Source organism: Nannospalax galili, unplaced genomic scaffold (genome assembly GCF_000622305.1).
Source record: "Nannospalax galili isolate Female #2095 unplaced genomic scaffold, S.galili_v1.0 scaffold5945, whole genome shotgun sequence".
NCBI lineage: Eukaryota > Metazoa > Chordata > Mammalia > Rodentia > Spalacidae > Nannospalax > Nannospalax galili.
Genome location: NW_008352885.1, coordinates 3623 through 15682, shown reverse-complemented (window position 1 = coordinate 15682; position 12060 = coordinate 3623). Strand labels below are relative to the sequence as shown.

General features: G+C 46.3%; 1 protein-coding gene across 1 annotated transcript; it reads left to right on the top strand.

Annotated features, from left to right (window-relative positions):
• Positions 1–2549: 2549 nt before the first annotated feature.
• Positions 2550–8005, top strand: LOC103747593 (serine/threonine-protein kinase DCLK3-like). The gene is made up of 2 exons (XM_008850084.2): positions 2550–3614; positions 7635–8005. The coding sequence occupies exons 1-2, from the start codon at positions 3467–3469 to the stop codon at positions 7823–7825; spliced, it is 339 nt and encodes a 112-aa protein (XP_008848306.1). The 5' UTR covers positions 2550–3466; the 3' UTR covers positions 7826–8005.
• Positions 8006–12060: the final 4055 nt, after the last annotated feature.

The window sequence follows — 12060 nt, the reverse complement described above, 5'->3', positions numbered from 1 at the left end:
GGGGATACTTCCCCACCAGTGGAGACACCTGGGAGCAGCGATGAGGAGCTGGGAGCAGCGATGAGGAGCTGAGTATGCGTAGTGCAGATCTGAGAAGACTGCTCTCGCTGGACAGAGCGGGTAATGGGTTGGGTAGGTCTAGCCCAGATCCACCCAAACAGGAAATGTTTAGAGTTTGAATGGTAAGTGTCATGGCCACTGGACCTGTGGTGACAGTGGTAAAGAGAGCACTGAAAGACACAGACATTTTAACGATAGCAAAGATGAATCAGCAAGAAAGAAAGCAATTAGCTTGAGCTTGTGGTGAAACCATACCAACTAAACTACGGCATTAGGAAAAAGGTCTTTGTGGAAATAGGCTGGGAGGAGCTGAATTTCGGTCTCCCCGATGTAGAAAATCAGGATGGACACACACTGCTGTCCAGTTGTTGGGAGGCAACTCCCTAGATGAATGGGTCATGTTGCGACTCCTTAATCTGGTGGCTAAACCAGCAAGTTGATGGCTCTGTGGTGATGCCAGGACAGGGCCAGCTAAGCTCAGATCATTGAGGGGGCCAAGGGTCTTGCCTGCAGGAGGGGAAGCCGTCAGTAGTGGGCTGGGCCACCTGGAAGATGGAGCAGGGTTAGGAAAGTACAAGCTACAGAGGCCAAGGGAAAATTTCAAGAAGAAGCGGGAGTCCCCAAAGACTCTGTCCCCTAAGAGTGAATAGTGGTTGAGGACTGAACAGATACTATTAAACTGGTCCCAAAGGGGCCATCAGGGACTTAATAGGTTCTTGCAAGTTTGTGTCCTGATAAATTTGCTCTGGAACTTAGTTATGATCTAATGTCCATTTTAAGTTTTTTTAATTTCCTAAAGGTATGAAGTCAGAAAGGGTTTGAAATGTGTATACTTTTGTTACAGCTTTTGGGAGGACTGGTGGGTGATACATGTGAAACACCTTAACTGTATGTTACTCTCCAAGTTTCAGTCTGTTGCTATAACAAACACCACGGCCAAAAGTCCTTTGTGGAGAGGAAATGGTTTGTTTCATCTTACACTTCTGAGCCATCATTGAGGGAAGGCAGGGTAGGGACTCAAGGCAGGAGCCTAAAGGCAGGACTGCTTGATGTTGTGTGCAGCAAGGAACTTGCTCCCAGCTAAGGAAGGACAGCAGGAACCATGGAGGAATGGTGTGTGATGGCTTGTCGCAGGCTCATGCTTAGCTAGTTTTTTCTCCAGCTCAGGACTGCTTGCTTATGGATGGTACTGCCCACAGTGGGCTTGGCCCTCCTACATCAATTAATAATCAAAAAAATTCCCCACAGACATGCCCCACAGACAGGCCATTCTGATCAGGGAAATCCCTCAATTGGGGCCCCTTCTCAGATGACCCTAGGCGGTGTCAAATTGACAGTTAAAGCTAACTAGGATAATTGCTTGTACATGTGATTTCTATGTTGATATTATGTAACTAGATACTGTATTAGTTACTTTTCTCATTGATGTGACAAAACAGATGACAGAACCAACTTAAGGGGGGCAGGGTTTATTTTTGACCCACAGTTCAGGGGATAGGGTTTATTAAGGAAGGGAAGGCATGGCAGAAGGGAGCATGAGCTGGCTGGTCACATGGCTTCCACAGTCAGGAAGCAGAGACACATGAAGGCCGGACTTCACCTTGCTTTCTCCTTCTTATTCAGGCTAGGACCCCAGCCTGTGGGGTAGTGCTGCCCATATTCAGGGTGGATCTTCCATCTTTAGCTAAACCTCTCTGGAAACGCACCTCACAGACGTGCCTAGAGGTGTGTCCCCTAAGTGATTCTAAATCCAGTCACGTTGATGATGAAGATTAACCATTGCAGATGTACACAAATATTTAACTCTAAGGATATCCACCAGAAAATTCCTTGCATTGTAAATGGTATTAGAAAAAAATTTAAATCACAACAGAGAGAATTCATCATGTAAAGGGAATTCTGAGAGCTATTAGAAATGCTTGAAAAGAATATTTTTTTAATATTCTTCTTAGGCAATTCTCATGTAGAAATAACCATGATATAATATCAAGTGATTAAAAGAAGAGAAAATATATGCAGTGTGATCCTAATTTTGTTTTAGAAAGGTATTCATCTGTGTATACAGTGGTGCATACAAGTGCACATGCACATTTGTGTGCACGATTCAGCTAATAAACAAACATTCATCTTTTAATAATCATTAAAAAGGCCAGTGGGATTTAAAAAATGATTTATTTTTATTTGTACAAGTGTTTTGATGGCCAATGTTTACTGGTGTGTGTGTGTGTAGTTCCCCCAAAGGCCAGAAGAGGGCAATAGAACCACCTTGTGGGTGCTGGGATTTGAACCTGGATCTTCTGGAAGAACAGCAAGTGCGCTTAATGCTTGGGCCAGCCTTTAGCCCCAATAGAATTTTTTTTTTTTAATGAGAAAGAAGATATTGAATAGACAGCAAACAAGAGACTGCTAGTGTAGGCTAGGGCTTCTCTGGAAACTTATCTCTGGTGTTTATAAATTCCTAATGCCGTGTGGGCTCATGCATGGTCTGGAAGCATGTGTCAAGAAGGCAGGTCATTCCACAGCTGAGTATCACATATGTTTGACTACGTAGTCTATGTCTGTTCAATAAGACATATTTATCTATCACAGTTGGATGTCATAGCCATAACAAATTTCAATGTCTTTCCAAACACGCCCCTATTAGTTGGTATTGTCTGGAGGAACGGAACTGGTAGACTGAATGTATATTACAAAAGGGGACTTATTAGATTGGTTTACATGGTGTGGGCTGGGTAGTCCATCAGTGGTTACACAGGAGAAGCTAAGAACTTAGAAGCTGCTCAATCTATGAGACTACATGCCTCAGTGGCTCCGTGTGTTGCTAGAGGCCTGGAGGATTCCCAGAGAGCTGCTGGTCTTTATATCAGAAGGCCAAAGAAGTTGAGCTCTGTTGGGTCGGCAACCCCAGTGGGATAGGTGCGTTCAGCAGCAAGAAGCAATGCTGAGCAAAAGCACATGCTTCTCTTGTCCCTCTGTATATCTGTTACTGCCCTCTCTGGGGACGTAGGGTCACAACCTGTGCTCCAACCAGCCCAGATCAGTTACCTAGCCTCAGTAAGCCAATTAAAAGAGCCAAACTAATAATGAGAGACAGAAGAAGGAGATTTATTCAATGTGGTCACATGATGAAGAAGAACAAAGAGGTCCAGAACCCGCAAGTCTGTCTTTAGGTCCTAACATGAGAGTAAAGTTTAAATAGAAGATAAGAGACTATGTAACTAAGCTTTCCAGCCAAAGTGTGGTTTCCCACCCACCATTGTCCCAGCTCCCGTCTCTCCTCCAAGGTTGTCTGACAAGTTTCAAAGCTTTCTCTGGCGACATTATCTGGTTCATCATCTTCGACCTGCCTGTCTCAGGCTTGCTTGTCTCTGCTTGTGTTTGTACAGGTTATGGCCTGGAGGTGGACATGTGGTCTGCAGGTGTGATCCTCTACATCCTCTTGTGTGGCTTCCCCCCTTTCCGCAGCCCTGAGAAGGACCAGGATGAGCTCTTCAACATCATCCAGCTGGGCCATTTCGAGTTCCTTGCCCCTTACTGGGACAGCATCTCTGATGGTGAGATTTGGGGCCTTCCCATGTAGGAAAGAGGGATGTGAGGCTTCTTCCAACTGTTTGAAAAGGTGGCATGGAGAGGTGTTTAGGGTGTGTGTGTGTGTGGAGAGCTTGGTGTGGTGTGTTCAGCTGTCCTCATGCATGGATGAGGGACTCTGAGGATTCTCAATAAATCTGTCCTTCTGACCTCTGAATCCTCTGGGAACTTAGACGGGGTAATGTTGTATTTACTTTTGCTGGGGAGACGTTGTCCTGTGCACGCAGGGTAAATACATACTTGTGTCTCCTTCTACAGTGTCAGAATTTATTGAGTAACAATAAATTCACAAAGCAGTTTCAGTGGCAGCAATTTGCTGGATAATTGTGCTTCCCTTGGCAGTCTGGCCAAGGTGAGCCCATGTTCATTTATTCCAGCTTAACTACTAATATTAACTCCCATGTCATGTATCACACAGTAAATACACACATAACATAGACATATACACATATATATTAATTGCTAATTAGAAGAGATATAAAAGGTTAAAGAGGGTTGCAGGAGAGTTTCAAGAGGTTTCAGAGTGGGGTGTTAGAAATGTAAATAGAGTCTATATTGATAAGACAAGCAACCCAAATTAGATGCTGGGAAGGGGCTGCTGTTGTGAGTCAGTCTACAGAGAGTCACAGGTTTGAGAGGGAAGTTGCAGAGTTGGGTCTAGCTGTAAGGCAGAAGGGTAGGATCAGGTCCAGAACCAGAGCAGGTGGATGGATAGAGGGCAGGTCCAGATGCATGAGCAGGAGGACGGGCAGGTCCAGATGTGAGCAGGAGAACGGGAAGACCCAGATGCATGAGCAGGAGGACAGGTAGGTCCAGATGTGAGCAGGAGGACGGGCAGGTCCAGATGAGAGCAGGAGGATGGGCAGACCCAGATGTGAGCAGGAGGACAGGCGGGTCCAGATGTGAGCAGGAGGACGGGCAGGTCCAGATGTGAGCAGGAGGATGGGAAGACCCAGATGCATGAGCAGGAGGACAGGTAGGTCCAGATGTGAGCAGGAGGACGGGCAGGTCCAGATGAGAGCAGGAGGATGGGCAGACCCAGATGTGAGCAGGAGGACAGGCGGGTCCAGATGTGAGCAGGAGGACGGGCAGACCCAGATGTGAGCAGGAGGATGGGCAGGTCCAGATGTGAGCAGGAGGATGGGCGGGTCCAGATGTGAGCAGGAGGACGGGCGGATCCAGATGTGAACAAGAGGATGGGCAGGCAGCAGTTGAGTTGCATCAACAGAGGATCAAGGCATCCTGCATCAACAGAGGGCTGAAGCCCTGGGGACAGTCAGAAGTTTTCTGCCTGTGTCCTTGATGCACACAACACAAATCAGATGACAGGTTGGTGAGGTGCTGTTGTCATCACAGGGCTGGATGTCCACCTCTTTATGGGTCCAAGTAAGGGAGATAACACTCTTTCCTCAATTTGGTGTGTCTGATAACTTCCTGGTTATCCTGATATAATTTTAATACACCCATTTATCCCTAAGGTCTCAATTTACCCTGATAAATTTATAAGGCGGCACCTTTTCTACTCCCAGGAATAAGTTATTTCTGAGTCTGTGCCTCCTGAGTTGCTGGACAGATGGTTTCACTCACAGTCATCCAGGGGCACGGCCATCCGCTGTCCTCAAAATGGAGTTAAAATCTGCTTGCAAAGTGGAGTCTCTCACTGGACTTGGTGGGTGCCCCTCTTTAATCTCATCACTCAGGAGACAGAGGCAGAGGCAGGCAGATTTCTGTGAGATTGAGGTCAGCCTGATTGGCATAGCAAGTTCCAGGCCAGCTGGTGCTCCAGAGATCTGTCTCAAAAAACAAAGAAACAAAGAAACAAACAAATGAAATCTTTCAAGGCAAGGTATAGTCTGAAAAGCCACTGCTTTAAACAATGTAGAGAACAGTGCAGTCTGATCTCCACAGACAGGAACAAACATCTACTTAGGTCTGGCAGGGTACTGGCAACAGACCAGAGTCACAATTCCGTAAAAGTCTAATTGGGTGAAACAATGAATTTGTCGAGCTCACTTACAAAGCATGGGTGAGGGGTTATTTATAGGAACCTGGTGACCCCAACACAGCTGTATCACTGCATAGTCCCACCCCACCATGAACTCCCCTTTTCTGTTAACCTTCGTTTCCTATGCACTCAAGCATTTCCCAAGACCACTTGCAGTTGGAGGAGGGCAGAAAGGCATAATGGCTGGACTCCCAGGTGTGAGTCCTGTGACCCTCTGCTCCCTCCTCCTTCTAGGAAGTGTTAGTAACAATTAGTTGCTATGGCTACCAGACCAAAGTCATCTGTATTCCAAAATGGCCATGTGATGATCAGGTTATACCTGGTGGACAAAAGCTGTATTATAACAGAGTGGTGCAGAATCTTCCCAGCTTGGATAGGAGAAATCTGTGGCTTCCAGGCTCTGGAGATGGCTGTGAAGGACATATGGGGAGGGGCTGACTGGTGTAGGAGTAGCTGATCTTGAGTAAGAGGCTCAGTAAAGGTGAAAACATGAGCGTTTTCTCCCCGTGCTCCATAAATCGGGGAGAGCCAGCAAACAGGTGGGGGAGCGATGGAGGGGGTAGATAGATGGATATCTTTTTTTCCTACTGGCCTGCCACCTGGCCTCCCAGTGTCACCGTGAGGTTTGCGGGGAGGGAGAGAAGTGGGTAGGTTTGGGAGAAAGGTGCTGAGCTGAATGTTCTTAAGCCGTAGGCAGACGGGCAGCACAGCATGGTGGGGGCCTGAAGCAAGAGGCTTCATTTCTACCAGACAAAGGAAAGGCTTTAAAAGTTTCTTGGGGAGGGGGAGATCCTGGACCATGTGGAAGCAGACTTAGTTAATATGTGATCTATGCTATGTGCCTGTAGTCAGGTTGCCTCTGATTCCCAGGCAGGGGAGAGGGGGAGAGAAGTCAGCTCTTTGTGAGGTCTGTGAGGGGAGAGAGAGACTGCAGGTACTGTGAGGGTTCCTCAGAGCAGCTGGGTGTGGCCTATAGGCTCTCTACAGCATCTATGAGGGGAGAGAGACTGCAGGGGGGTGGGACCAGATCTGTGAGGCTTTTCCCAGCAGTACCTGGAGGGTCTGGGTTCTAACAGTCACCATGTCTATCTAGGCCCAGCATGACCCTGGACAGGAAATGAAATTCACTTGAATTAGTGTTATTTATTACTTAGATTTCTTTACATGTTTTCCAGTTTTGTCAGTACGCAGAAATATTTATGAACTTAGGAGAAGTGAACGTATTTTATTTAAAACTTTGTTAGTTTGCTTTAAAAGTACTTTAAACTATGTAGATGTGGTGTGTGGTGTCTGTTTCTTGATCTGAGAATACAGATGTAGGGAGGGAGCCTGCCCCACAGCTTAAGATAAAGGAATACATGTCCTCCATGGCTAGGCCATGTAACCCCTGGCCACAGGTGGCTAAATTAAATGTGAGTTATTTCAGAGTTAATAAAAAGGACTTGGTTTATTCAGTATCAGTAGCCAGATCTCTCTTCCTTTCCTTCTCCGCTTCCTCTGTTCTGTCGTTTCCTCTTCCCTAGTCTCCTCCTTTTCTTTGGTTTTCTTTCCTGAAACCTGCAACCTCCCCCACTTCCCTTCCCTCCCCCCACCGCTTCCTCCATCCCCCACTCCCCTTCCTTTCTCTTCCCTCCCTTCCCTGCTCCTTCCTTTCTCCTCTCCTTCCTTTCTTTTCTTGAATTGTTTTTTTGAGGTGGTTTCATTCTGTAGCCCAGACTGGCCTGGAACTCACTATGTAGCTCACCTAGGCTGGTCTCAGACTCATGGCAATCCTCCCGTAGCCTAGCCAGGTGGCCAACGCTGTCATCACGAGTGGCTAGAACAAGTCTGGAATGCTTCCATGCTGCCCTGGAATATGGAAGAGTCCGTCAGCCACCCACGATGCCATGACGGGTGTGTGAGCTCCAACCTCGGGTATTGGGAGGAACAACTCAGAGCCACCAGCACTTACCATTCTTCCTGATTTCTCTCCCTCCCACAGCTGCCAAAGATCTGGTGAAACATTTGCTGGTGGTGGATCCCAAGAAGTGGTACACGGCCCACCAGGTTCTTCAGCATCCCTGGGTTGAACTGGCCAGACATCCCAGCACAGCTAACCCACAGAAGGAGGGACGCCCCAGCAGTGAGGGTCACCAGAGCCAGCACAAGAGGCTTTCAGAGCAGGTGTCATAATCCTGCCTTGGATGTTCGTCCAGCGTCAAGGACAGAGAAGAGGCTGGAAGTCTGTAAGCAAGACAGTGGGAGACACTTCCTCACATAAGAGGAGGAGGAGAGAACAATCTATGTTAAAGCGTATTTCAGAAGCAAACTCGGGCTGGAGAGATGGCTCAGCGGTTAGGAGCACTGGCTGCTCTTGCAGAAGACGTGGGTTTGGTTCCCAGCACCCACATGGTGCCTAACGACCATCTGTAACTCCAGTTCCAGGGAATTCAATGCCCTTCTCTGGCCTCTGTGGGCATTGCATGTATGAGTGCACTTACCACCCATGCAGGCAAAACACTCATATACATAAAATAAAATTAAAAAATGGAGTTCTAACATTAAATGTTGTGCAATATTTTTAGATTTGTATATCTAAAGCCTTTAATACTTTTTGGCTAAGAATTATTATGAATGAGGAATTTTGGTAATAATGATGAATTCTGCTTCCTCCTTGTAATCAAGTTCATGGTGGGCTACATGAATGGTGCTTCCCAGCTTCTGAGTTCCCCCATGTGTTGAATGAGGTGAATCAGGTTTTTTTCTATCTCTGGGAACACACTGAATAACAGAAGGGGATCTGCAATTCTTAATTTTGGTGGTGGGGGCTAGGGAAGATAGTTCAACACAGATGTGTTCTAAGCTTTGACAGTTGTGTGGCACTTGGTAGCCCCAGTGGATAAATTCCCGCTTCCATCTCAGAACAACAAAGAGAACAAGAGGTTTGGGTCTATGAACTTAAATTCATAGGAAAAAAAAACATACTTATGTTGTAGGGTCTGCATCTTCATGATTGTGGAGAGTTGGAATGTTAAAGATTGAGAGCCAGATTTATCTTGGGCTATCTTTAGTTGCCCTAGTAGCTATCTATCACCAAACTCTGCATCTGACCTAACAGATAAAGCCTTTGGAATATATTAACTTAGCAGACCACTAGCTTCTACCAACCCCAAAGCTAAGAATGTTATGACGTCTGAAGCCTATGGAAGAGATTTCCCTGCTTTGCTGTAACCCGCCTACTGATTCCATCAGCAATGTATCTGGCAAATGCATCGATTTATGATTTCGTTTTATCCTGTGATTTAAAGAAAGTCATGTAACTGTTTCTACAATGGAATATATCATATAGGAGAACTTGAATCTGTATTGTTTGGCTCAGAATAAATAATTTCTTACTCTGTTTAGAGCAAGAATTGTGTTTTGTGTTGATCATTTTCAGCCAGATTCATAGATGGAGAAGTTGGGGCTCACTGTCTGAAACTTATAGTCACCTTGGATCTCAGGGATCATAAATCCTCCTGGGAAAGACCATGACTCAGCTGAGGGCACTATCCATGAAGGTGAGGCTGTACTTCGGAGAAGAAATAATCAAGTGATGGCACCACTAACAACCTCTTTGGACCATTTTTCAGGACCTGGGCTGAGACGACGATGTGACCACACTTGACCAGGACTGCTTGATTAAACATACCTTTTGCCCCTGTAACTCCAGTTCCAGGGGATCCAATTCCCTATTCTAATTTCTGTGGGCATAGCACAACATAGGAACACTTACATACATGCAGGCAGGACACACACACATTAAAGAAAGGATATGGTTTATTCTCATAACAAATATGAGTACCTATGAACCAGGAACATGGATTGAGATCGCCCTGGATATCATATTTCAATGTTTAGAAACAATTACATGTTTTTACAGTTACAGAACACCTCCCCCCCAAAGCCATAAATCAAGGCATTTCTCATGTAGGCCTCATCAGCAAAGTGGGGAAATCCTTGCTATGGTCTCATGCTATCTGATACCATTAGTTTTGGATTGACTAGTGGTTTGCTAAGTTAAAACACCCCAAAAGATTTTACCTGATTGTCAACACAATGTTGGGTCAGACCCAGGGATGGGCAACGAATGGCCATTAATGGGCCATTTCATCCCTCCATTCTCCTGGACATTCTTTTTTTTTATTATTTTTAAAATTTTTTATGTGTACAAGTGTATTGTGTGCATGTATGTGAGTGCATCCATGTCATGAAATGCCATGGAGGTCAGAAGAGGGCTTCGGATTCCCCTGGAACTGGAGTTAAGGATGGTTTGTAGCCGCCATGTGGGTGCTAGGAATCGAACCCGGGTCCTCTGCAAGAGCAGTCAGTGCTCTTAACTGCTAAGCCATCTCTCCAGTCCCACTCCTGGACATTCTAATGAACCAATCAGCCTTGCGGAATCTTTAACATAGGTGTGACTTTAACATACGTTGTTTTGGGGAACTTCTCACCACACTCTTGCCACATACCCTGAGAACCAGCTTGAATGGAGGGAAAGGGGAAGGGGAATCTTGTAGTCAGAGAGGTGTGGACTCTGAGTGAAAGGCGTATTTAGGACAGTGCTAATACCTGTGCCTCTCATACCACAGAGAGAACTGAGCTGTGGTTTGCGATTTGGGCAGATACACATAATGGAAGACTCTGCTCTGCACTATGTCACCACAATCACCTGCAGCAAGTTTGTGTGTGTGTGTGTGTGTGTGTGTGTGTGTATGTGTGTGTGTGTGGTGTGGGTGTGGGTGTGCAGGTATCATACATATGGAGGCTGGAGGACAACCTCCATTCACCTTATTTTAGATACTGGCCTAGAACTCACGAAGCAGGTCAGCCTGGCTGGCTAGTGAGCCCCTGGTATGTGCCTGTTTCTACCTCACCAGCATTGAGATTGTAGGTATGTACCATCATGCCCCGCCTTTTACATGGATTCTGGGGCTGAAATTCAGGTCCTTATGCTTGTAAATTGGCAAGTACTTTACTAACTGAGCTGTTACCTCAGACCACTTTCAGCAATTACACAGAAACTCTGCTCAGATTTATGCCTATAGAGGTGAGGCCAATCAACTAGAAAAATCACCACAGAAATGCAGCAACCCACAATCCTGACATCTTGCCTTCATGTTTCTGTACTCCTTTGAGGCTCAGCTCTCTACTTTCTGGCTGTGGTCACTAGCTGCTCTGTACCTTTGTACTCCTTAAAAAACAGAAGCAAAGACACATTTTAAAAAAAAAACCAAACCTGGAGTATCCTTTTGCCCAAAGAGATCAGTGAATGTGGTTCTATTTTTACAGAAACCCCAAAGCCAAACTTGGGATCAAAGTGAGCAAGGGTGATTCCTTTTATTGTGTTCTTCTCTTCAAAGCTCTTTCCAGGGGGGAAATGCCAACATCGGGAGACAATCCCAGGTTGGGCAAGCCAGCAGAACGTTCTGCCATTCTGCCTGGGATCAAACAGGTTCAGCTCTGCACCTGCCAAAGGGCCACTTTGGGCTGCTTGGCTTGGCTCTCTCAGCCTCATAAGCATTGCTCAAGGGCCAAACACTAGTGTCGTTTCTCAGCCTGCTCTTTGAAAATGAAGGGGGCTGTTTACTCCATGTGAGGTGACCCAGAGTCCCTGGCTGGCTCTGGTACCATCTGTGGTTCCTGGCTCATTTGCCAGGCTTTTCTTTGCTCTTTTCTCTCTTCCCCCTCCTCTCCCCTCTCCTCTCCTCTCCCTCCTCCCTTTCCCTCCTCTCCCTCTTCCTTTTCCCTCCTCCCCCTCCTCCTTTTCCCTCCCCTCCTTTCTTCCCTTCTTCCTTTCCTTTTCTCCCCTTCCCTTCCTTCTCCTTCCCTCTTTCTGTCTCTTCTTCTCTCTTTGCTCTCTCTCCCTTTCTTTTAGAAATAGGATCTTACTCTGTAGCCCAGAGAACTCGCTATATAATCCAGGCTGTCTGTTCTAGTTTATTTCTCCATTGCTGTGACAAAACACTCTGACCACTACCAACTTGGAGAGGAAAGGGTTTGTCTTACATCCCCTGGGTCACAGTTCATCACTGAGGGAGCTCAAGGTAGGAACTCAGGGCAAAAGGCAGGAGCTGAAGCAAAGGTCATGGAGGAATGCTGCTTACTGGCTTGCTCCTCTGGCCCTCACTTAACCTGCTTTCTTTTTTTTTAAAATTTAAAAATATATTTTATTAATTATTTTTTATTTTGTGTGCATGAATATGTATTGCCTGCATGTATCTGAGTGCACCGGTGTCGTGCAATGTCACGGAGGTCAGAAGAGGGCTTTGGATTCCTCTGGAACTGGAGTTAAAGACGGTTCATAGCCGCCACATGGGTGCTGGGAATCAAACCTGGGTCCTCTGCAAGAGCTCTTAACCGCTGAGCCATCTCTCCAGCCCCTCAAC

Excerpts from the sequence above, each read along its gene's own strand:
- LOC103747593 (XM_008850084.2), top strand. The coding sequence starts at position 3,467 with ATGTGGTCTGCAGGTGTGATCCTCTACATCCTCTTGTGTGGCTTCCCC. Across the intron at positions 3,615-7,634 it reads CTGGGACAGCATCTCTGATG|CTGCCAAAGATCTGGTGAAA; the intron begins GTGAGATTTGGG and ends TCCCTCCCACAG.